General features: G+C 39.6%; 1 protein-coding gene across 1 annotated transcript in view; it reads left to right on the top strand.

Moving 5' to 3' along the window:
- TBCK (TBC1 domain containing kinase) overlaps positions 1 to 27,481 on the top strand; it is a 205,610-nt gene that overhangs the window by 102,474 nt on the left and 75,655 nt on the right. Inside the window, exon 20 of the mRNA XM_080650862.1 lies at positions 12,412 to 12,497. Within this exon, the coding sequence (XP_080506988.1) occupies positions 12,412 to 12,497 (86 nt within the window). The remainder of the gene's footprint in view (positions 1 to 12,411; positions 12,498 to 27,481) is intronic.

The raw sequence follows: 27,481 nt of genomic DNA on the forward strand, positions 1-27,481 counted from the left end.
CTCCATCACGAAAAGGAGAGAGAGAACTACCTAACCAGACACACAGAGAAGAGAGACCATGGGGAGACAAAGAAACAGCTGCAAATGAAAGAAAAGCAGGCATCACCAGAAAAGGAAGTAAACGAAATGAAGGCAAGCAACCTGTCAGAGAAAGAGTTCAGAGAAATGGTCATAAGATGGCTGAAAAGAATGGAAGACAAATTCGACAATATGTGTAAGAACCAAGAGGAAATTAAGAAGAACCAAGAAGAAATGAAAAATGACATCACTGCTGTAAAGAACTCAATAGAAAGCATCAAGAGTAGACTAGAAGAAGAAGAGGACCACATCAGTGAGCTAGAAGACAAGGTAGGAAAAAATACCCAAGTAGAGCAGCTTCTAGAAAAAAAAATTAAAAAGCAGGAAGAGAGCCTAAGGGAACTTTGGGACAACACGAAAGAAAACAACATCCGCATAACTGGGGTTCCAGAAGGAGAGGAAACTGAACAAGGAATAGAAAACCTGTTTGAAGAAATAATGACAGAAAACTTCCCTGATATAGGGAAGAAAAAACCCACACAAATCCAAGAAGCTCACAGAGTCCCAAGCAAAATAAACCCCTAAAGACCGATGCCAAGACACATTATAATTAAACTGGCAAACACCAACGACAAAGTAAGAATCTTAAAAGCGGCAAGAGAGAGACAGAAAGTTACCTACAGAGAAACCCCCATCAGACTGGTGACTGATTTCTCAACAGAAACTCATCAGGCCGAAGGGAATGGAAGGAAATATACAAAGTCATGCAAAGGAAGGGTCTGAATCCAAGAATACTGTACCCAGCAAGGCTATCAATCAAAATTGAAGGTGAAATCAGGAGCTTCACAGACAAAAAAGGACTAAGGGAATTTATTACCACCAAACCAGCAATGCAAGAAATGCTAAAGGGTCTGCTGTAAAAAAAAAAAAAAAAAAAAAGAAGTAGGAAGCGAAGAAGGAACACAGGGGTAAAGAATAAAAATGGCGACAAATAAGTACCTATCAATAATAACTTTAAATGTAAATGGATTAAATGCCCCAATCAAAAGACATAGGGTAACGGATTGGATAAGAAAACAAGACCCATATATCTGCTGTCTACAAGAAACCCACCTCAGAAAAAAAGACGCACACAGACTGAGGGTGAAGGGATGGAAAAAGGTTTTTCAGGTGAATGGAACTGAAAAAAAAAGCTGTGGTAGCAATACCTACATCTGACAAATTAGATCTCAAAGTGAAGGACATAACAAGAGATAAGGAAGGCCACTTCATAATACTAAAGGTAGCAATCCAACAAGAAGAAATAACTCTGGCAAACATATATGCACCCAATACAGGAGCACCCAAATACATAAAAAAAAAACTCCTGGAGGATATCAAGGGAGAGATTGACAGCAATACAATCATAGTAGGAGACTTTAATACCCCACTATCACCATTGGACAAATCCTCTAAACAAAAAATCAGCAAAGAAACATCAATCCTAAATGACTCACTAGATCAGATGGAATTAATTGACATCTTTAGAACATTTCACCCCAAAGCCACAGAACATACATTCTTCTCAAGTGCACATGGGTCTTTTTCAAAGATAGACCATATGTTGGGACATAGGCAAAGTCTTTTCAAATTCAAGAAGATAGAAATCATATCAAGCATCTTCTCAGGCCACAGTGGCATAAAACTGGAAATAAACTACAATAAAAACAACCCAAAGAAATCAAACACATGGAGACTAAACAGCATGCTATTAAACAATGACTGGGTTACCAGAGAGATCAAGGAAGAAATAAAAAACATCATGGCAACAAATGACAATGAAAACACAACAATCCAAAATCTATGGGACACAGCAAAAGCAGTCTTGAGAGGGAAGTTCATAGCTCTACAAGCCTACTGCAAAAAACAAGAAACAATGGTAATAAATTACCTAACCCTACAACTCAAAGAGTTAGAAAAAGAGCAACAAGAAAAGCCCAGTGTAAGCAGAAGGAAGGAAATAATAAAGATCAGAGCAGAGATAAACGACATAGAGACCAAAGAAACAATACAAAAGATCAACAAAACCAAGAGCTGGTTCTTTGAAAGGATAAACAAGATTGATGAACCTCTAGCCAGGCTCACCAAGAAGCAAAGAGAGAGGAGCCAAATAAAATCAGAAATGAAAAAGGTGAAATAACAACAGATCTCACCAAAATACAAAGGATTGTTAAAAAATACTACGAACAACTCTATTCCAACCAACTGGACAACCTGGAGGAAATGGACATATTCCTAGAAAAATATAACCTACCAAAGCTCAATCAGGAAGAATCTAAACAGCTCAATATGCCAGTAACTATGGAAGAAATTGAAGCAGTCATCAAAAAGCTTCCGGCAAACAAAGGACATAAAAAGAGATAAGGAAGGCCACTTCATAATACTAAAGGGAGCAATCCAACAAGAAGAAATAACTCTGGTAAACATATACGCACCCAACACAGGAGCACCCAAATACATTAAAAAAAACTCCTAGAGGATATCAAGGGAGAGATTGACAGCAATACAATCATAATAGGAGACTTTAATACCCCACTATCACCATTGGACAAATCCTCTAAACAAAAAATCAGCAAAGAAACATCAATCCTAAATGACTCACTAGAACAGATGGAATTAATTGACATCTTCAGTACATTTCACCCCAAAGCCACAGAATATACATTCTTCTCAAATGCACATGGATCATTTTCAAAGATAGACCATATGTTGGGTCATAGGCAAAGTCTCTTCAAAATCAAGAAGATAGAAATCATATCAAGCATCTTCTCAGATCACAGTGGCATAAAACTAAAATATAGAAATTGCCTTAGCCAGTTTGGCTCAGTGGCTAGAGCATTGGCCTGCAGACTGAAGGGCCCCTTGGATTCTGGTCAAGGACACTTGCCCTGTTGCTGGCTCAATCCCCAGTAGGAGGAGTGCAGGAGGCAGCTTATCAATGATTCTCTCTCGTCACTGATGTTTCTATCTCTCGCTCTCCCTTCCTCTCAAAAATCAATAAAATATATCTTTAAAAAAATAAATAATAAAATACAGAAATTATTTACCTCTGAAAGGTTTCATTTTTCCAGTAATTGTTTCACATTGCATATTAATGTGTTTATTATCTAATTATAATGAATTTTCAACACGAAAAATAGTTTTCACACTTTTTAACTACAGATTTTGTTAGTATACTGTTAAAAGGCTTATTATGCAAATAAGACAATATCTTATTTAATATATGAAAATGCAAGAGAAACCATACTGTACACCATATGAATTTGGAGAGACAGGTCAGAAAGGCCAAAAAAGACTTTTTAAAATTTGATTCATTAATCAGTGATGTACTTTAAAAGTTCAATATTATGATTAAAAGACCTCTCCATAATTATTTCTCTAAGTTTTAATAATTTTATCAGTTATAATTTGTATAAATTTGTGTTAAAATCTTGAATTGGTAGTTTTGAAACTTTTTAAAGCCACATTAAATGTTCTCTAACATTATTAAAAATTTAGCATGTATATTTTTCCCAAGAAACAATAGACATGGTATTTTAAATCATTTGTTCAGTTTTTATATTGACTCTGTATGTTGACTCTGTCTCTGTGTGTGTGTGTGTGTGTGTGTGTGTGTGTGTGTGTGTGTGTATATATATATATATATATATATATATATATGTAAAATATTACATAAGAAAAAGCATAGTTTCAGTGACTTTAATCTTTCAGTAGATAATTGCCCTGCACTGACTCTGTGCCAGGCACTGCTTAAGGAATTAAGGTTCTTAAGGTAAATAATATTCAATCCTTTCCCAAGAGATTTCATAGCACAATATGGGAAATAAATGTGAAAATAACTAATTTTAAGTAATGAGATAAGTGTACATATTATTGTATTAGAACAGAGGAAGAGAAGGAGATGTTACTTTGATTTTTTGACTTTCTTTTTTTTTTTGGTCCCAAAGTCTGGAAAGTTTTATAAAAGAGATGATACTTATTAGTGAATTTGAAATTTGAGTAGGAATTTGGTGAAAAGGGAGAAGAAAATTCTTTATAAAAAGAACAAGGAAGAGCATTGCAGTAAAAACATGAAAATCGTATCTAATAAAAGAGTAATATGCAAATTGACCGTACCTCTGCTACACCCACAAGCCACGCCCACCAGCCAATCAGGAGCGGATATGCAAATAAACCCAACCAAGATGGCTGTGGCCACAGAGAGTAGGAGGGAGGTTTGGGTTTCCCAAGCAATGGAGGAAGTCAAGCTTTCCGCACACCCTGGTGGGCCCAGGCCTCTACTCCAGGCTACAAAGTTTCAATTATAGAAGATAAATAAAGCCCAGCAGAAATGGCGGCAGCTACAGAGCTGGAGAGAGCAGGAGGCTAGGGTTGACCCCGGCAATGGAGGACGCCAAGCTTTCCACACACCCTGGCCTGCCTTGGCCTCCATTTAAGGCTACAAAGTTTCAATTATAGAAGATAAATAAATCCCAACAGAAATGGCTGCCGCCACGGAGGGAGCAGAAGGCTTGGCTCCGCTCCAGGCTACAAAGTTTCAATTGTAGAAGATAAATAAATCCCTGATACCAGGGCCTCCACTTGGGTTGCCGGGGGGCATGGCCGGCCTGCAAGCCACCACAGGTCCCTCATCCAGGCCACCGCACGCCCCAAGGGCACCCCCACCCTGATCCGGGACACTCTTCAGGGCAAACCAGCTGGCCCCCACCTGTGCACCAGACCTCTATCCTATCTAATAAAAGAGTAATATGCAGATTGACCATCACTCAAACACACAAGATGGCTGCCCCCATGTGGTCAAAGACCCTGCCCCCATGTGGACACAAGATGGCCACCACAAAATGGCCAGCAGGGGAGGGCAGTAGGAAGGGACCAGTCCTGCAAAGGGCAGTTGTGGGCGATCATGCCAGCAGGGGAGGGCAGTTGGGAGGGACCAGGCCTGCAAGGGAGGGCAGTTAGGGGTGACCAGGCAGAGCAGAGGAGGGAAGTTGGGGGTGACCAGGCCTGCAGGGAAGGGCAGTTGGGGGGGACCCAGGTCTTCAGGGGAGAGCAGTTGGGGGGTACCAGGCCTGCAGGGGAAGGCAGTTAGGGGTGACCAGGCCTGCAGGGGAGGGCAGTTAGGGGTGACCAGGCCTGCAGGGGAGGGCAGTTAGGGGCAAACAGGCTGGCAGGGGAGTAGTTAGGCATCAATCAGGCTGGCAGGGGAGTGGTTAGGGGGTGATCAGGCTGGCAGGCAGAAGCGGTTAGGGGCAATCAGAAAGGCAGGCGGGCAAGCAGTTGGGAGCCAGCAGTCCTGGATTGTGAGAGGGATGTCCTACTGGATCGGGCCTAAACCGGCAGTCGGGCATCCCTCTAGGGGTCCCAGATTGGAGAGGGTGCAGGCTGGGCTGAGGGACATCCCCCCCCATGCACGAATTTCTTGCACCAGTCCTCTAGTGAGTATATATAACAGCCACTAGTCAAATCTGGTACATGGAGTTGGAAAGAGAGGGATGGAGAGCAAAAGAAAGAGCTGAAACCTTACACTGATTATTGGTTACTAAAGTTTATAGAAGAATAGTGGTTTATTTTCCTACAAAATGTCTATTTTAGGCTTGCGGTAAGAAATATTCAAATCTCATTTTATTGGTTTCCCTCTTTGTCCTTCCCCACCATTTTGTTTTATGGTGTTTTAATGTTTAAACTTCAAAGCAGCATTGATTTTGTTTGACATAAATATCACATGTACCCTTTTCTCCCACAACTTTTGGAAAGTTTGTATGTCATATGAAACTGATTAATGGCTGATTGTAGAATTGCATATTTATTTAGTCATCTCTACAGAAATCAAAAGTTTCTATATTCAATAACAACTTTAAATTTTTATTTTAAAGTTTTTCATATAATATATACAATTTGCATATTTATAGGACCATAGAATGCTTTGCCTCTTTTGATGAGAGAAAATTTATCTATTTATTCAAGATATCCCGGGTTTGTTATTGTTGTTGTTGTTGTTAAACATACTGTTATTTACTACTTACCTGCAGACATTTTTAAGAAGATAATAAATTTAATTACTTCTGGCCTAAATTAATATTCATCATTCTAAGCACTATCAAATTTTCCCCTGCATGTTGCTATCAAGTTGATGAAATACCAGTACACAGTACTTTAAAAATTAATGTACTAATTTAACAACTCAGGGTTTTAGCCTCTATGTTATCTAAGATTATTCTAAAATGCAGAGCCTTAGAGTACTGGTCGGATGTAAAAGATGGGATTTGAAAGGGATATATTGAATATAAGTTTAGAGATATTGGAAAATAGGCTTATAACTTGCAGGACAGACGTACTTTCTACCATTGAAGAAAGAAAAGTCAGCTTTAGGCAAGTGAAGAAAGAGGCAGCCATTTAGCTATTAATATTGGGAATAAATCCTTTGTGGAAAACCAAACTATACTTTATTGTCATTTTGCACTTAAGAAACGGGCAACCTAGAAAACTGTTCTATAAAACTTTTACACTGTTCTTTGAAGTCATTATACTAGGTTTTGTTCCCAAAAACAATAATAGGAATTTTGGCACAACATTAAACATATTCTTGTACTGTTTATAAAACCAAGGCATATTCACATTTGGAGCATTGTAAGATGTGGTGGCTGTAAGTCAGAAAAGCAAAGATGGAGGGAGATACTATATAAAGTCAGAAAAGGAAAGATGGAGGGGGATACCATATAACCCTGGGAAAGAAAATTGGGTGAAAATTTCCCTAATCTTTTGTTTCCCTGCATGTCTTTTTAAATCCTTTGAAGGCAAGGGCAGTATCTTTTTCATTGTGATGTTCCATTAGTCCCACCCATAGCTGGGATGACTATAAACCTAAACTGTGCTATTTTTCAGCGTTAAAAGGGACACTGAGTGTACTAGTCACTGAGTCTACAGGTGGCAATTGAGACTTTCCCAGGTAAACTAGGATGTATGGTCACACTACATTCAGTAAGTCTTTGAGGAAAAGGGAGGAAAGAGGACAGATGTCAAAGTCTAAAGTCCAGTTGTCAAATGTGAATATAGAACTTCTTTCTCATCAAACAATAACGAAGAGAGAGGGGAAATATGCAACTTTATTATACAGGTTATGTATTTGGAAAAGCAGTGAAGTATATATTTACAGTTTAATGCACGTCTTTGTCATGAATGATTTAATGATCGGATATTGGGGATATTGGGAAATAGTAGTGAATACATTGAGTGTACAGCCTTGACATTTTCAAGAATGTCTTGCATCATGTGTCTTATCACCTCTTTGAAGCAAGACATTTTTCTGAATATAACAAGCCATGCTCTAAGTGATCTAAAGCCTGCCCCAAGCAACCCAAATTTATAACTTATGTTTACATGCAACTTATTTTTATATATTAAATAATATATTACATATAATAATATAAAATAAACATATACATGTATTTATTTGTGTATATTATTTATATCACAAGTATATTATAGACACCTATATAAATGTAGCCATCAGTGTTTGCCAGAACATAAGTACATGTTTTCATGATAAATTAGGTTTCTTCATTAAATTTTCAATTAGCCATGTAATGCCACATAGTACTTACCTTTATCAAGCTCAAATAAGAATGATATTTAGTAAATGAGACTAGTTGTGGAAAATTGTCTGATCCGTGCTTTTTAAAAGATTAATAATTATATGGTTTCATCAACATGCAGTTGAGTTCTTATGATTGTTGATGTTACATACCTCTGGGTTTTGTGTAAATTAGGACTAAAAATATACCATCACTAATTTGAAGGAGAAAAAAAGTAGTTAAAGAACATTTAAATCCCAAAGTTTCCTGGGACCTTGGTAGGTGTGCTGGGTCTTTAATCTGGAAATCTTGAACCTGATTCAATTGTACTTTTTTTTCTTCTTAGAGGAAAAGATGAGACAATGGATAGAGAAAAGAATTTTGTTGCAGTAGAATAAACATTCAATCACGAAAAAGTATTAATCCAAAGTATTAACCCATTTTTTATTTAGTACCCATGGGTAAAATTTCACATTAGATATAGAATTTAGCTTTATTGTGGTGTTGAATACAGTACTTCCTCATCTTTTCTCTTTGGTTTTGGTGCTTCTTTTTGTAAAATATGTGACATTGCTTATCTATCTATATATATAAAGAGGTAATATGCAAATTACCCGGGATGCCGTAACAGTCACGACTGGCTCAGGAGGAGGCTACGCATGCAGATGGGTGGGAGGGGACTGTGTGCCGCCCCCCCAGAGCGGAGACACAACACACGGGGGCCTGCCCCCGCTGGGAGACAGCACGCCAAGCAGTCCTGCCTCTGTGCATGAGCTGCAGAGGAAACACCTTTTTTTACCACTTTTGGCTAAGCTTCCTGTATGCCACTCACAGTGTTCTTGGTAACTTGGGTAATAAGAATCCAAAAAGGTGACCCAGGGTTTTTTCACCTCACTCCTGGAGGAAAAAACAAAGGTCCGCTGCTGGAGGGGCTAAGAAATGTCATATCCTGCCCTAGCTGATTTGGCTCAGTGGATAGAGCCTCGGCCTGTGTACTGCAGGGTCCGGGTTCAATTCTGATCAAGGGCATGTACCTAGGTTGCAGGCTCCTCCCTGGCCGGGGCCCAGGTCAGGGCTCATGCAGGAGGCAACCAATCAAAGTGTCCCTCTCACACTGATGTTTCTCTCTGTCTTTCCCTCTCTCTTCCACATTCTCTAAAAGTCAATGGAAAAATACCCTCAGGTGAGGATAAAAAAAAAAAAGAAAGAAAGAAATGTCATATCCTATGAAAGAGACATCTTGAAAATGCCTAAAGAAAGTTGTTATTTTTTCATGGTGAAGGGACTGGAGTCCATGTTGATGAAAACACCTTGGCAGCTGTGGCGGCCGGCAGTGGCAGCAGCAGCAGGGTGATGGGGGTGGCACCTTCCCCTTATCAGCCAGTCACCTCCCGCAGAGGGAGGCCAGACTGTGGCTTAGGCCTATTCCCCCTAGGGAGGACATCCCCTGAGGGCTCCCAGACTGTGAGAGGGAGCAGGCTGGGCTGAGGGATCCCCCCAAATGCATGAAATTCATGCCCCAGGCCTCTCGTAGGTAAATAATCCTATATAATAAAGAGCCAATATGCAAATGGTCGTCACACCATCATGCCTTAATGGCTCAGACACTCAACACTGGGGAAAGAGGAATGGGGACCAGCCAGGCACAAATGAGCTTGCGATAGAGGAATGGGGACCAGCCAGGTACAAATGAGCTCATGAGAGAGGAATAGGGACCAGCCAGGCTGCAGCCTGGGAGAGGGACAAGCCACCCGCCCTGCAGTCCCGGGCGCCAGCAGCTGGGGCTGCAGCCCGGGAGAGGGACAAGCTGTCTACCCCACGGTCCCAGGCGCCAGCAGCTGCACCTGGGCCTGCGGGCCGCAAGAGGGACAAGCCGCATGCCCCACAGTCCCTGCATCATAGGTGCCAGCGGCTGTGCCTACGCCTGTGGCCTGGGAGAGGGACAAGTCGCCCTCCCCGCGGTCCCAGACGCCAGCACCTGCATCTGCACCTGCGGCCCGGGAGAGGGACAAGCCGCCCACCCCACAGTCCTGGGCACCAGCGGCTGGGGCTGCAGCCCAGGAGAAGGACAAGCTGCCCGCCCCATGATCCCAGGCGCCAGTAACTGTGCCTGCGGCCTGCGGGAGGGACAAGCCACACGCCTCATGGTCCCAGGCATCAGCAGCTGCGCCTGCAGCCCGGGAGAGGGACAATCCGCACGCCCCATGGTCCCCGCAGTCCCGGGTGCCAGCAGCTGTGCCTGCACCTGCAGCCCAGGAGAGGGACAAGCCACACACCCCGTGGTCCCCACGTTCCTGGGTGCCTGCAGCTGGCCAAAGGGAGGGAAACCTGGGTCCCAGGTGCCTGCAATGGCTGGAGGAGGGAATTCTGGGTCCTAGGTGCGGGGCGAGGCTGAGGCAGTTAGGGGCGATCAGGCCAGGAGGGGAGCAGTTAGGGGTGATCATGCAGGAAGAGGTGGTTAGGGGCCATCAGGCAGGCAGGTAGGTGAGCAGTTAGGAGTCAGCGGTCCCGGATTGCAAGAGGCAGTTGGACATCCTCTGAGGGGTCTCGGATTGGAGAGGGTGCAGACCTGGCTGAGGGACTCCCCCTCCCGTGCACGAATTTCATGCACTAGGCCTCTAGTTATAAAAATAATTAGAAGCAAAATTTTAATTGTGGAAAATAGGGAAAGGCTACTTGTACTAACAGATTGTCAACATTTTACACTAGTTTGTGAAACTTAAAAGTAAAGAATTGTAAAAACTAAAAGAGAATAGTAGACATTATATTAAGAGGTTATTTTCACCAAATAATTGGTTTGAAAACAGATTTATAACTTTATTGAAAGAAGGAGTTGAGGTTATTGATTAAGAAGAATCTTTCATTGTATTACTGTCATTTTTGAAATACGTTTTAATTTTGTTTTGTTTTTAATATGTACAAAACTAGAGGACCGGTGCCCAAAATTTGTGCAGGGGGGTTGTCCCTCAGCCCAGCCTGCACCCTCTCCAATCTGAGACCCCTAGAGGGATGTCCGACTGCCTGTTTAGGCCCGATCCCAGTCGGACATCCCTCTCACAATCAAGGACTGCTGGCTCCCAACTGCTCACCTGCCTACCTTCCTGATTGCCCCTAACTGCTTCTGCCTGCCAGCCTGATCACCCTCTACCCACTCCCCTGCCAGCCTGATTGATGTCTAACTGCTCCCCTGCCAGCCTGTTTGCCCCCAACTTACCTCCTCTGCCACCCTGGTCACCCCTAACTGCCCTCCCCGGCAGGCTTGATCGTCCCCAACTGCCCTCCCTTGCAGGCCTGGTCCCTTCCAACTGCCCACCCCTGCTGGCCATCTTGTGGTGGCCATCTTGTGTCCACATGGGGGCAGGATCTTTGACTACATGGGGGCAGTCATCTTGTGTGTTAGAGTGATGTCAATCTGCATATTACTCTTTTATTAGATAGGATAGAGGCCTGGTGCATGTGTGGGGGCCAGCTGGTTTTCCCTGAAGGGTGTCCTGGATCAGGGTGGGGGTGCCCTTGGGGCGTGGGGTGGCCTGGGCGAGGGGCCTGTGGTGGTTTGCAGGCCAGCCACGCCCCGCAGCGACCCAAGCGGAGGCCCTGGTATCTGGGATTTATTTATCTTCTACAATTGAAACTTTGTAGCCTGGAGCGGAGCCAAGCCTTCTGCTGGCTCTGTGGTGGCAGCCATTTCTGTTGGGATTTATTTATCTTCTATAATTGAAACTTTGTAGCCTTAAGCAGAGGCCAAAGCAGGCTAGGGCTGCAGAAACTTGGCTACCTCCATTGCCGGGGTCAACCCTAGCCTCCTGCTCTCTCCAGCTCTGTAGCTGCCGCCATTTCTGTTGGGCTTTATTTATCTTCTATAATTGAAACTTTGTAGCCTTAAGCGGAGGCCCGGGGCGGCCAGAGTGTGCGGAAAGCTTGGCTTCCTCCATCGCCAGGGAAACCCAAGCCTCCCTCCTGCTCTCTCCGTGGCCGCAGCAACCTCGGTTGGGGTTAATTTGCATACTCGCTCTTGATTGGCTGGTGGGCGTGGCTTGTGGGTGTAGCAGAGTCATGGTTAATTTGCATATTGCTCTTTTATTAGATAGGATGATGGTTACTTGCCCTTGAGTAGGTTGTTACAAGTATATTGTTTAGTACCTAGTGAGTAAATTGGAATAATAGTAAACTGTTGAGAAAATGGAAAAAATAAGAAAATATTCCTTACAGTGTCACTGAACCCTATGAATTAGTATAGGATTAGAATCAACACTTACTTGTCTACTGTATTCCTATTTTCTTATTAGCATCATGTTAATTCTTATTTCTAAATATGCCAAATGCAAAGTCTCAGATGGACATAAATTAGAAATGGAACAAATGCCTATGTCTGAATATATAAACAAATTTGAGGCATAATTATTCTGTTTGGAACTGCTTATTTATCTGTTACACTTTCCAAACTTAAAAGAAATTCAATTTAACATTACTAAGTTAAGTGTATTTGTAGAACTTAATAGGAAAACATCATTCATCATGTTTATAATTTGTGATTAAAGAAATGAACTAATATCTCTGAAGGTGGAAAATAAGCTATATCATAGATTATTGATACATTTGTTTGGTAATTAGCAGTAACTGATTAAAGTGGTAACAAAACAAAATTATGTATTAAAGCAGGTTTTATTCATGGAGAAATTAACTTTCATTCAAAATATAAATAAACTAATGTATATGAATTTGATGCTTTCTTTGAGGTACTGGGTGAAAATTACGATTGTCTTAAATTTTATTGTCATTTCAGAGTATTTGACTGTGTTCTCTCAGATGATTGCATTCCATGATCCAGAGCTGAGTAATCATCTCAATGAGATTGGATTTATTCCAGATGTAAGTACCTGGTGCATTATTAACATCAAGTCAAGATAAAGCAGAAATCAGAAGCATGAAAGAGAAATTGGCAGCATGAAAGAGTGCTGTTTTTAAAGTTTTTGTTGTCATAAGAAGTCCAATCTGAACAAGTTCCTGCTACTAATTACAGTCTTTTGTTATAAAGTCTGTGTGGTTACCTTCCAGGAACTTGAGATCTCTATCTCAAAAGGAATTTCTGAGGTTTACAAAAACCTATGATACTGTAGTCTAGCTTCCACTTAAAAGAGGCTTGACTCCCTGTCACATACTGCAGGTCAGTAATGGGCTAAGCCACACCATTGCTACCCTTTGCAAGTCAACTCTGACTTTCAGCTTAATATGAACTATAGAGAAGTTAATGAAGTAAGCCAAAATCTGGCAAAGCTCCCAAGCTAACATATCAAGCAAAACACATAAGCTACTTAAGAATCCACTAAGTTCAGATTTCCTACTTCTACAAAAATGGGCCCAAGTCTCATAAAATCCAAGTGAAAACCCTTCAAAGCACAGTTTAACATAACACTAATATGTTTTTCAAACTATTTGATTTTACCCTATTTAAAAGCTAATAAATGAGCCTATTACTGTTTAATGGATGTTGGTGGAAAACACAAGACTCCTCTGTCAGATACAAAGGACTTTCACTGACAGCAGAGCAAGCGGCCTGAACATTCACATATTTGTGTTAGTTTCCCTAGCCCACAAATCCCATTGAGACAAATCAGCCGTGGGCAAACTACGGCCCACGGCCGGATCAGGTTGTTCTATCCGGTTCTCTTGCTCTCCCCACCGCTCCTTTACTTTGAATTTATATTAGTTCACACAAACACTCCATCCATGCTTTTGTTCCGGCCCTCAGGTCCAGTTTAAGAACCCATTGTGGCCCTCGAGTCATAAAGTTTGCCCACCCCTGGCTACGTGATACTTGCATATGCAGTGAATTATATTATAGAAGAGAAACTCTGAGTTTAGGGAATTTGAAATTTTAAAAGGCTTTTCCTTTGCTCTAGAGAGAGAAAAACACTCTCTTTTTCTTCCAAGGATATAAGCAAATTTGTCCTTTGCTGCAAAGGGAGATTCTGTTTCTGTTTTCCCAGGCTGTTCTTGTGTACTTGTATTTGAAAAGATAATCTGGAACAAAGGACAGTCAGTGTCTCTGTTCACAAGGAATGCAGAAGTACAAGAATGCATATTAAAATGTTAATGATATTCACTAGAAGAACAGAAAGAGAAAGTATAACATTTTTTATTGTTGATACTATTACAGATGTCCCCATTTCCCCTGCCTTGGCCTCCTTCATGGAGTGACCCACTCTCCCCTTCACCGCCCTGCCCCCCACAGCCTGTTGTCTGTGTCCATGGGCTGTGCATATATGTTCTGTGGCTAATCTCTTCCATTCCCCCCACCTTTTGCCCCTCTGAAAGCACATAACTTTTAAACCACTAGAAGGGGTATGGAACAAAGAAAAGTGAACCAATCCTGTAAAAACTGAAAAAATACAGAAAGTATGTAAGGAATATTAGATTGCCTAATAAAGGACATTTTCAGATAATTTATAAATCCATTTACTAGATGTACCAGTTAATAATGCGGATTTTTTTCAATAGATGTAGTTACACATATGTTGATATATATGCAATTTTATATGGATGCTGTTTTATTGTATTGACAGCAAGCTTCAAAACTTCATATGTCAAATTTGCTGAAGGTGTTAACATCATAGATATTTTTAAGCTTAAAAATGTCTAATTTCGTGCCAAAAAAAGAGCATTTGCGAGAAGTTTTAATTCATTACTTTATTTTAAAGAAAAAGTTATCGTATACTTTAGGAAGCTTATGGTGAACATACTCCATCTCAAGATACTTGTGAACGCTGGTTTAAACGGTTTAAAAGTGATGATTTCGATGTGAAAGACAACGTCCAGGTCAACCGAATACGTTTGAAGACCAACAATTACAAGCATTCTTGGATGAAGATTCGAGTCAAACTCAAAAACAACTTGCAGAAAGATTAAACATTGCTCAGCAAACAATTTCCGGTCGTTTACAAGCAATGGGAAAGATTTTAAAGGAAGGAAAATGGGTGCCACATCAACTGAACAAAAGACAAATGGAAAACCGAAAAGTCATCAGTAAAATGTTGCTTCAGTGGCATGAAAGAAAGTCTTTTTTGCATCAAATTGTGATGAGTGATGAAAAGTGGATTTATTTTGAGAATCCCAAACTCAGAAAATCATGGGTTGATCCAGGTCATTCATCAACATCAACTGCAAGGCCAAATCGCTTTGGAAAGAAGACAATGCTCTGTGTTTGGTGGGATCAGGAAGGTGTGGTGTATTATGAGCTTCTAAAACCAGGTGAAACCATTAAGACTAATTGCTACTGACAACAAATAATCAATTTGAACCACTTTTTGATGATGAAATGACCAGAATGTGCCAGAAGACACGGCAAAGTAATTTTGCTTCATGATGAAGCACCATCACACACTTCAAAACCAGTTAAAGACACGTTAAAAGATCTTGCCTGGGAAGTATTAACACACCCGCTATATTCACCAGACCTTGCTCCTTCAGATTACCAGTTGTTCCGATCGATGGCACACACACTTTCTGAGCAGTACTTCAAAACGTACAAAGAATTGGAAAATTGGGTCTCTGAATGGTTTGCCTCAAAACAAGAAAAGTTCTATTGGGACAATATCCACAAATTACCTGAAAGATGGGGGAAATGTGTAGCTAGCAATGGACATTATTTTGAATAAAGCACTTTTGATATTTCTCTTGAAATTGTGTTTTCTTTGATTACAAAATCCACATTATTAACCCGTATACCTCGTATATGCTATTCATAAAAGATAAAAACTTAAAGATATTGGCCAAAAAAATAAGGAAAATGTCAGGCAAATGGTAACCAAAAGAAAATAAATACTATGATATTAATATAAACCAGTAAAACAGAAAAGAAAACACAAAATAGACCCCCTAATATATAAAATTTTGTATGTGACAGAGAGGGATCTATTAATCAATTAGGAAAGAAAGGATTATTGAATAAATAGCCTGATAAAATTAGGTAGCTATTTGGAGAGGAGATGGGAATCAAAGCTCAACCCCACACCATACATAAAAATAAATTCTAGATTGACTGAAATACCTGAATGTGGAATGTCATTTTTATAATTTCCATCTAGGAAGGAATTCTTGCAGAATTCATACAAAGTACAACACATTTTGAAAAGAGAGAATTTCAATAGAAGAGTGGTACAAAGGAGCCTTCCATTCTATTGATAATATATTACTTGATTTAAATTTTTTTGAAGCAGTTGTGGCAAAACATTGTTAAATCTGGGTAGCTGAGTACAGTGAAGTTTGTTAAATGTGCAGGGTGAGTTAATCATCTAATAATTTAATAATTTTTATAGAATATCATTATTCTATTCATGCTTCCCTCTCTGCTATGATCCCCTCCTATAATTACTGGGACATATTTGTATAACTTCTTGTAAAAATGCTTCAATACCAGTATTATTATGAAAGTAATATTGATTTTAATATGTAGTATGATTAGTCTTATGAGACATTACTAAGTCATGTGGGACAGGAGAATGTGGCAAATGCTGTGCTTTCCTGGGCCCCAGACACTGATTGTCTGTAGCACTCCCCTAATCATGTAACAATGAAATGCTTACACCTATTTCTGAAAAATGACTCTACATGTATTTCCAAACACCCTTTAGGGAATGGTTCTGTCACTATTGAGAATTCTAGAATAAACAAAAAGAAATGAAGGGACAGAGTGTATATCTTAAGTTGGAGAAAATTCCCTTTCTGCAACTATTCTCTTGTCAGAGAGAATGGGCAAATGAAAGGTAGTTAACAACGAACATTAAATTGGTAATAAGAAGATTGTTTTTGAAATCTTTTATCCTGATTTTTGTTTGTTTTATTGTGTTTTGTTGACCTGTTTCTTATCAGTAGATAATATGAAAATATTAAAACTATTTTTAAATTTAATTTTGAAAACAGACTTGATGTTAGTTTTTGGAGGGGTTTGATATTTTAAATATAGAGATTGTTGACAGTTAATAGTATGTAAGGGGTGTGATGAAATGGTGGACTTTTCTAACATGTTTCTTACTCTTGTAATCACTTATTTTTAGTTGCATTTTATTAGTTTATATGTGCAGTGTTTCCTTTTTCCCCCTGGAATTATTGTCTTCATTGTTTTACATTTAAAATAATTGTTTAGGGGGACTTTTCTGTACCTTTAACAATACAAATGATTCATTAAGGGAAAGGGTAATATGATCCCAAACTGAGTTTCCTGCTCAATAACTAATCCTCTCAAAGTAAGCCTTCATTAGTCTTCCATCATTGAAATGCAGGCTCCCATTGCAGGAAAGATTGTGATTTCTGGCTTCTTTCCATTTCACAGAGCTCTGAGTGCTGAGCACTGCTGAAGCCTGAATAGTTAGGGATATTGTGCACTGATGTGATGCTTCGATTTTATATGTCATGATAGTTATGTGATTTACATATAAATAGGGTGAATAATCTATATTTGGCAAAGTTGAGGCCAGGCTGATTTTTATCATTTTTGTCTTGGTGTATGCTTCTGCCTCTGAAAATATACCAGGCCTTTGAGATGAGAACAGGAAAGTATGCTTCTTCATTTTCAAAGATACTGTTTTCCTGAAATGCTATGAATAGCATTAAACTTGTAAATTTTGAAAAGTTGTCAGGTGGCCCTTAAGAGAAATGATAAGGGCTGTTTCTCAGTATTCTATGTGCTTTTGAACCAATTATCATTCGTAAAGATAAAGCAAATAAATTCAGTGGTAAGCAAATAGGCTGGGATAATCATTTTTACTTAACTGCAATCTTTTTTTTTTAATATATTTTTATTGATTTCAGAAAGGAAGGGAGAGGGAGAGGGAGATAGAAACATCAATGATGAGAGAGAATCATTGACAGACTGCCTCCTGCATGCCCCCTACTGGGGATCGAGCCTGCAACCCGGGCATGTGCCCTTGACCGGAATTGAACCTGGGACCCTTCAGTCCATAGGCCGACACGCTATCCACTGAGTCAAACCAATTAGGGCTTAATGGATGTCTATACTACTACTGATTTTCTCCTTCCTTAAAAGCCGACCATTGTCATTTTCAAAATTATATTCAGCTGAATCTGTGCTAACGGACAATGTAAAAGGAGTGCTCAGAAATATTTATGTACTTATTGTTAGCTTTGTTTACACATTTGTTCATTTATTCCTGGCCTTCATGTTATTGTTACATAAAGAAATTTTACATTTTAAACTACTGATAATGAGCTTTTTAGATGTGGTTACAGGATAAATTAGGAAAGTGCACCTTATTTAGAATCTTTCATAACAAGGGTCCCTACTAATCTGTCCTACCTCATCTGAAGAGTGCCAGGATGTGTCCTTTTGTCTGGCTGCTGCTAGAGTGACCCTGACAGTAGTCTTAACCCCATTCTACTAACCTTAGATACTTCAAGGCCCTTGAATATGTATGGCTTGTTGAGCTCTCTTTCTTACAATAGATCTTTCAATTATGAAACATATCCTATATAATAAAAGCCTAATATGCAAATTGACCGTCACTCCAACACACAAGATGGCCAGCAGGGGAGGGCAGTAGGGAGGGACCAGGCCTGCGAGGGAGGGCAGTTGGGGGCGATCAGGCCTGCAAGGGAGGGCAGTTAGGTGTGACTGGGCTGGCAGAGGAGGGCAGTTGGGGGGGACCAGGCCTGCAGGGGAGGGCAGTTGGGAGGGATCAGGCCAGCAGGGGAGGGCAGTTAGGGGTGACCAGGCTGGCAAGGGAGGGCAGTTAGGGGCAATTGGGCCTGCAGGGGAGGGCAGTTAGGGGCAACCAGGCCATCAGGGAGGGCAGTTAGGGGTGACCAGGCCAGCAGGGGAGGGCAGTTAGAGGTGACCAGGCTGGCAAGGCAGGGCATTTAGGGGTGACTGGACCAGCAGGTGAGGGCAGTTGGGGGCACCAGGCCTGCAGGGGAGGACAGTTAAGGGTGACCAGGCTGGCAGGGGAGGGCAGTTAGGGGCAATCGGGCTGGCAGGGTGGCAGTTAGGCATTGATCAGGCTGGCAAGGGAGTTGTTAGGGGGTAATCAGGCTGGTACGCAGAAGTGGTTACGGGCAATCAGGCAGGCAGACAGGCGAGCGGTTGGGAGCCAGCAGTCCCAGATTGTGAGAGGGGTCCCAGATTGGAGAGGGTGCAGGCTGGGCTGAGGGACACCCCCCATGCACGAATTTTGTGCATTGGGCCTCTAGTGTATAATATTTTTAAAAATCACATTCATTAATATCACCACTGATCTCATCCAAAAAGTCATTAAGTTTTGGGGGGCTGCCAAGCTCAGAGGGGCAGATACAAGTTTTCTAAAATTTCAATGTTCATTTAACAACTAGAAATTTTTCTTAAAGTAACAGGCTCACTTCATTCATTTTTTTAGAAATGTCTGCCAATTATCCAAGTATGAAAAAAAATCATTGTTTATATGTCATTCTTTCAAATAAAAAAATGCTATTTTTTTTAAAGCACCTACACTGATTCATAGCTCAAACAATTGTCCAGGTGCTATTTCTCAAGAAAACTATTGTGCTTCATTCAGTATACAGCACAGGTGCTTTATGCACACTTCACACTTTGTCTCATGAAACATTAAAAAGATATTAATTAGATGAATATGTTTTACTTCTTCACAAGGATATGACTGTTATACTTTAGTGCTGCTACCTTGATTTGTGGTAAGTTGCCAGCAGTTTTATCCACTAGAGATTTTGCACCATTAACTCAAATGTTAATACAGTAAAAAAGAGTGAAAATATCTTAGTATTTTTACTAAGGTAGCTTTTAGTTCATGTACTCCTGAAGAGTCCAGAGGGTCTCCAGGGATCTGTGACTAGGATTTGAGAAAGCAGGTATAGAGATATAGTACTCAGATGCTGGTGTCAAATGAGCAAGAGTTCCAATCCTGACATGTCAACTTACTAGGCTAAATACTTAAGTTAGTTTCTGTTATGCACAGTCCTCTTATTGTTAGTATTTATTATAATAAACCTTACCTCATAAGATTGTTGTGATGATTAAATGAGATAATGCATATAACCTGTTAAACAGAGTTCCAGATACACAGTGAGTGTTAAGGATTAACCATTATTGGTGGTTTTTTACTTGTTAGCATCTGATAATTTGCACTATTTCTTTGGTTATATTAGTACTAGAGGCCCAGTGCACAAAATCCGTGCACTGACGGGGTGGGGGGGGTGTCCCCTCAGCCCGGCCTGTACCCTCTCGCAGTCCGGGACTCCTGGGAAGATGTCTGCCTGCCATCTTAGGCCCGATCGGAGCAGCAAGCCGAGTGGTAAGGAGCAATCAGGCGGGCGGTAAAGAGCAAGGGGTGCCCTAATCGGTTTTGCTCAGCGGATAGAGCGTCGGCCTGCAGACTGAAGGGTCCCAGGTTCGATTCCAGTCAAGGGCATGTACTTTGGTTACGGACACATCCCCAGTAGCTGGTGTGCAGGAGGCATCCAATTAATAATTCTCTCTCATTGATGTTTCTAACTCTAACCCTCTCTCTTCGTCTCTGAAAAAAATCAATAAAATATATTAAAAAAAAAAAAAAAAGCACAAGGGGTCCCAGACCCCTTGGGGGATGTATGCCTGCCGGCTTAGGGATCGGGCCTAAGCCAGCAGGCACACATTCCTCTCACAGTTTGGGACCCCTCGATCCATACCGCCCTCCTGCTCACTGCTCCTTGCCGCTTGGGCTCTCTGCTCCTTAGAGCTGCTGCGGAGGCGGGAGAGGCTCCGCCGCTGCGCTCACCACCCATGATCCCAGCTCAGGGCTTCTGGCTGAGTGGCGCTCCCCCTGTGGGAGCGCACTGACCATCAGGGGGAAACTCCTGCATTGAGCGTCTGCCCCCTGATTGTCAGTGCGCGTCCTAGCGACCGGTTGTTCTGCCATTCAGTCAATTTGCATATTAGCCTTTTATTATATAGGATGATTTGCATTTAGAAAAACATTATATCACAGGCTATAATGGATATCTTATTTTGCTGCCTCAGTTAATGAATACTTTGCCAGAGGAGACATGGTACTAATAACAATAAAGACTTCTTTGTTTGTCTGAGTTGGTGACATTGCCACTCACCACTTTAAATTTTAACCTTTTTTATTTGCTTGTTTTTAAGGTACTTTTCTATCTCCTAGAAAGTTACATCTTTTATAGTCTTTTATGCAAAGTTAATCAATTTTGTTTGAAATTTTTGGAAAGTTTTTATTGTACTCAATGAGATAATTCAAAGGTACTCTGGAAGTGTAACTAATCCTTCCCAAGAATGATTGTGTGGATCTCATAACCATTAAATGGTCCAAGTGATTTTATTATTAATTTCTATTTTATAGTTTTTTTATTCAAAATTGCAAATCTGGTAAGAATAAAAAAGGAAGAAATATTCATGCATTTAACTTATTTTTAAAAACTTTTTCGGTATTAAGGAAATAATTATTTGCAAAAGGTGTAACTAATATAATCTTTGATATAAGGAAAAAGAAAATTAACCATTTACCTTCTGGGTCCAATGGACCTTTTAAATTATTTTTTTTTATATTTAAGTCATTTTTTAATAATTTGTAGAAGTAGGACAAAGCAAAGTAAAAATAATGTACTTAAAATTTTTAGTAAGAATTTCAGCCCTAGCTGGTTTGGCTCAGTGGATAGAGCGTCAGCCTGAGGACTGAAGGGTCCCGGGTTTGATTCCGGTCAAGGGCACAGGTTACAGGCTCATCAATGATTCTCTGTCATCATTAATGTTTCTGTCTCTCTTTCCATCTCCATTCCTCTCTGAAATCAATAAAAAATATATTTTTAAAAGAATTTCAACATAGCAAACCCAAAATTTTATTCCATATATTCCTGTTTTTGAAAATATATATATAAGAGATGTGCAGTATTCTTTGATACTTTTCATCTGTCATGCATAAACCTGGAGCACATCCATCTTGTAAAGCCTGATCCAGATTTCAAATGCACCCCTAATAGGTTTGGCTTATTTGTGGTTCTTCTTATACTTACATGGTCAAAGCATAATTATCAAAACAAAACATTTACAGGGCTCATAACTTTGTTGAAAATGGCGTTTTGTCCCATAAGTATAAAATATTTTCATTTTTAGATTTAGGAACACAAATTAGATAAATCTAATTATTTGTTTTTCTTTTTATTCATCTGCTTTCTTCTAATCACTTTGTAAACACACCTACCTTTGGCATTTGTCCACTTGAATTGTATCACATTTTGTTATAGAAATATCATTTCAAAATTACTCTCACATATCTGTTTAGCAAAATAGGATGGTTCAGGTTTATCTTCCAAAACACTGTGTGATGAGGTCTTTCCCATTGAATTTCAAATTTGTTTACTTTGATTCTTGTGTTTGAGGAAATTCATCTAAGATACCATCATCTGAGCATTCACACTCTGAAATGTCACTAATGTGACCAACATTACCATTTCACTAGACTCTAGATTACTACTACCAATCTTCTGATTGGTCTAATAATTGTGAAACGTCCTCCGTCAATGTTCTTCTCTTTTCTAGTAATGGTGGAAAATGGAAAATTCCGAATTCTCAACTGTATTTATTAAAATCTTTAAACGAAAAAAATAGACAGTAATGGTGTCTTCACATATCTTTTGTATCTTTTTGAAAGATGATGTAATACTTTGGATAGTACAATAAGAAAAATAAAATATGGTATAATAGTGATGATTTATTTTTAACACTGTACCATCCTTCTATGCAATTCTATCATTATTCTATTTTTATTATTTTAGTCTTCTTTAGCATAGTTGGGAATAATTGAATATAGTCAAATATACACAAAATAAAGAATCTTATAGAATTTGTAAAGTAGAAGAAAACGATTTTATGTAAGAATATTTGTAATTTTGTGAACTCACAGTAGCTGAAATGGAATGGAGGGATGTTGATTCTGAGAGCCAGCAGGACTGTGAACAATTTAGCTTCCTTGGCTATGCCTACCTTTAAATGAGTTTACCTCAACCTGTAAAATAATATCTACAATCCCCAGTGCTGAGGATTCCCCCCCCCCTTTTTTTTACCTTCCACTCCCACCCTCCTTTTTCTAACAAAGCTTGTGTATCTTTTGTGAGATGGCTACATAAGGCTATCTCAGAACTTTAGGGTATTAAAATACTTTCCAATTACAGAAGCTTCTGGATTGTTATTAAGAATGATCATTGTAATTTCTATACTGGTGTCATATGCCACATCCTCTGCCAGATGTTTCAGATCCATTAGCTAATCTTCACAACCATTTTAAATATTCAAAGAGATATGTAACTACAAGATCACAATTTCCAGAGCTTCAAAGTTTCAAGAAAACATATGATGATCTCTACTGCTTTGAAAACTTGTCAGCTTTTAGGCATACTTTTCTTGAATGGCTAGACGTACATTTCCCTAATGCAGGGAATTATTGCAAGGCATCAAACTAATGGTCAATATGTGGCTTATAGTAATTTAAATATAAAAATATTTCTGATGAGGTAGACATAAAATATAGTCTAGTATGTTCATAAGAAGATAGATTAGAAGGACCTCCCCCTTTTTAATAATTTTGTAATATTATGTATAGAAAGAACATGTAATATGTTTGTGAATAAAAAACCATTTGACAAAAGATTCATACAGAGATACCATCTCACACCTGTCAAAATGGCTATCATCAACAAATGACAAGTGCTGGGAGGATGTGGAGAAAAAGGAACCTTCATGCACTGCTGGTGGGAATGCAGACTGGTGCAGCAACTGTGGAAAACAGTATGGAGTTTCCTCAAAAAGTTAAAAATGGAACTCCCATTTGACCCAGTAATCCCACTTCTAGGAATATATCCCAAGAAACCAGAAATACCAATCAGAAAGGATATATGCACCCCTATGTTCATAGCAGCACAATTTACAATAGCTAAGATTTGGAAACAGCCTAAGTGCCCATCAGCAGATGAGTGGATTAAAAAACTGTGGTACATCTACACAATGGAATACTATGCCTCTATAAAAAAGAAGGAATTTTACCATTTACAACAATATGGATGGAACTGGAGAGCATTATGCTAAGTGAAATAAGCCAGTCGGAGAAAGATAAATATCACATGTTCTCACTCATATGTGGGATAAAATGATGAACATAATTTGATGAATAAGAATAGATTGATCTAGAGCAGGGGTCCTCAAACTTTTTAAACAGGGGGCCAGTTCACTGTCCCTCAGACTGTTAGAGGGCCGGACTATAGTTTAAAAAAAAAAACTATGAACAAATTCCTATGCGCACTGCGGGACGAGTCGGCTGCTAAGGAGGACAGGCAGCGGCACCCGGCAGGCTGGATAAATGTCCTCGGCGGGCCGCATGTGGCCCGCGGGCCGTAGTTTGAGGACCCCTGATCTAGAGACAAATGGTAGGAGAGGGGGTGGTTAGAGAGCAACTAAAGGACTTGTATGCATGCATATTAGCATAACCAATGGACACTGACACTGGGACGGTGTGGGCTTGCCCGGGGTGGGAATGGCTGGGGGGGGGTCAATTGTGGAAAAAGGAGACATATGTAAAATTTTAAACAAAACAACAAAAAAATTTTTTTAACATTCATACAGAGTTTATAAGAAATATTTTGTCTAAATCTTTCATTCTTACACATTTATAATTTTTGAGCCACAATTTTCTGCTCTTCAAAATCAAATTAATGAGCCTCTGGCCTTTTTTTTTTCTATGATATTTAAGATTTTGCTATTACCAGCTCATATGGAAAAGACATCATGAAATGCTAAATATCACTATTCTTTCTTGATATTGCTAGGGGGCAGTATTTACTCAGCTGACTCTTTTAGCAAACTAGCAAGCGTATATAATTTTATAATCTAGAGAAAATAGTCAATGCATGTGTGATTTCTTTTCACTGAGTTTCAGTTTCCAACTTGAAGTCAGAAAATAGCTAATGTCTCTAACTTGATAAGACTGATTTTATATATTTTTGTATTTGCAATAAAAATCTTATTATTTGTTATTTTAAAAATTAAAACCTGAACCAGCCTAGTATTCAATATTATCTTATTTTGCTGGAGGTTTTTGTGTGTATCAGACTGTATTATGGAGATATAACTAATATTTTAAGAAATTCTTTAAAATGAAAATATCAGTTAAGATTGTTTCAATCTTAAAAATAAAAAAATATATAGGGGGGTAGGGATGGCTAGGGAGAGGTCAGTAGGAGAAAAGGAGACATATGTAACACTATATGTAATACTTTAAACAATAGAGAATTTAAAAATAAAATAAAGAAATATAGAAAGAATAAATAACAGGCATTACAACCTCACAGAATATATTACCTATGTATTTATCTCACTGTAATTTAGTTGGTAAGAGGTGACTTGTTGCTAAGCATCAAGGAGTTGTTATATATTATATTTAAGAAATTAATTCAACTTGAATTATTACTTTTCAAATATTAAATATGCTTCATTTTACTTATTCTTTTATTTTTTATTGATGTGTGAGAGAGAGAAACATGGATTTGTCCCACTTATGTATGCATTTATTGATTGATTCTTGTATGTGCCCTGACTGGGGATCAAACCCTCAACCTTGGTGTATTGGGATGACACTCAATAACCAATTGAGCTACCTGGCCAGAACCTCATTTCTCTTACTTTTAATAATTCTTTTTATAATTATTGTCAAAACATAGGCATATAATTTAAAATTTCAAGTTTTTTTTCAATACTTTTGACTAATAAAGGATTTTTTAAATGTGTTGACCAAGGGAGATTTGCTACTTTTCTCATTATTTGATACTTATTGAAAATTCCTCAAGAAAATTTATAATTTCATGATTATTTGGAACTTTTAATTTATCCCTTTTGGTTATCTTTATTATATACTAGAGGCCCGGTGCATGAAATTCGTGCATGGGGCGGGGGGGTGTCTCTCAGCCCAGCCTGCACCCTCTCCAATCTGGGACCTCTAAACAGGCAGTCAGACATCCTTCTCACAATCGAGGACTGTTGGCTCCCAACCACTTGCCTGCCTGCCTGCCTGATTGCCCCTAACCGCTTCTGCCTGCCAGCCTGATCAATGCCTAACTGCTCCCCTGCTGGCCCAATTGCCCCTAACTGCCCTCCCCTGCTGGCTTGATCGGCCCACAACTGCCTTCCCCTGCCGGCCATCTTGAGGTGGCCATCTTGTGTCCACATGGGGGCAGCCATATTGTGTGTTGGAGTGATGGTCAATTTGCATATTACTTCTTTATTATATAGGGTTTCATTCATTGTTTCAACAAATATTTGAGTGCCTATTATGTATGTACCAGGCATTTTCCTAGACCTTGGGTACATCATTAAAAAAAAAACCAGACATAATCTCTACCCTCATAATCTAGTGGGGGACAGACAATAAAGAAGATAAATATACTATGTGATATGTTAGATAGTGGTAAGTTTAAATAGAGGGGGAAATAAACTAAAACAAATACATGGATGTTAAGTACTCACATGGAAGAACTGAATTTTAAGTATGGTACCTAGGAAAGTCTTACAGAAAAGGTGACTTTTGAATAAATGTCTTGAACTGAGGAAAAGAGTAGTCCATGCAGAAGCAGCAGCAAGTGCTACAGCCCTGGGATGGAAGCATGCCAGGGACATGGAAGGAGCAGCCAGGAGACTGTGAGTGGAGCCCAGTGAAGGAGGAGGTGAAGTCAAAGAGGTAATGAGAGGGTCAGATTACATAGAGTCCTATAGGTCAGAGTTAGGACTTTGGCTTTTTTTGTCAGTGGCAAGAAAGCCACTGGACACCATTGAGCAGAAGAGTGGCATGTTTTGATCTAAACACTTTAAAAAGATCATTCAGGCTGCTATGGTCAGAGAAGCCTAAGGAGGGCAAGGATGGAATCTAGAGGACTGCTCCTGGGCTAATGTCAATAATATAAGCAAGAGATGATAGTGGCTTAAATCAGGAAATTGGGAGTCAGGGTGGTGAGAAGTTTTCATATTCTGGATATATTTTGAAGGTAGAGCCCACATAACTGCTGGTAACAAATGTAGAAGTGTAGGAGAATGAAGAGTCAAGAATGATTCCAGAATTTTTTTTGCCTGAGCAATTGGAAGAATAAAGTTGCTCTTAATTGAGATAAGACTATATTTGAAGGCGCAGATTATGGAAAAAGTGCGAGGAGCTTAGTTTGGGATATGTTCTGTTCTGTTCTGTTAGACATACAAATAGAGATTGGACATACGAGTTTGTTGTTCAGGGGAGAAATTGGGATGGAGCTATAAATACGGGAGTTCTCACACTGTATGTAATAATTTGGAGAAAACGAGTCAAGGTCCAAGCACTGCACATGGGCACACCAATATTTGTCAGGGAGATGAAGAGGAACTAACAAATGAGATGGAGAAGGAACAGTCAGAAAGGTAAGAAGACTGAAAAGTAGATGAATGAGATGTCTTGGAAGCAGACTTGCGGGGTATGTTTTGAGGAGATGAGGGTAGTCAACGATGGATGTCAAACTGCTGGAAGATTGAGAATGAAAATTGGCCATTGGATTTAGCAAATCTTTCATGTACAAAATAAGAGTAGTTTTGGTGGTGAGGTGGAGGCAAGAACCTAATTGGAATGGACTGAGAGAATATTTAATGAACAACTACTGCTCTTAATGAAGTGCAAGCACCTTTCAGGCTAGAATTATGCTTTGTTCACTCCTATCAGTTAGGCAGAGAGTGTGAATTCTCCCTAACCCTGACTTTTGTTTTACATAGACGTTCAGCAAATTGCATAGGCCTACTCACATTAGAGAGGACAATCTGCTTTACTCAGTCTACTGACTCACATGTTGACTTT

The sequence above is a fragment of the Plecotus auritus genome (assembly GCF_963455305.1).
Source record: "Plecotus auritus genome assembly, chromosome: 1".
In the NCBI taxonomy this organism is placed as follows: Eukaryota; Metazoa; Chordata; class Mammalia; order Chiroptera; family Vespertilionidae; genus Plecotus; species Plecotus auritus.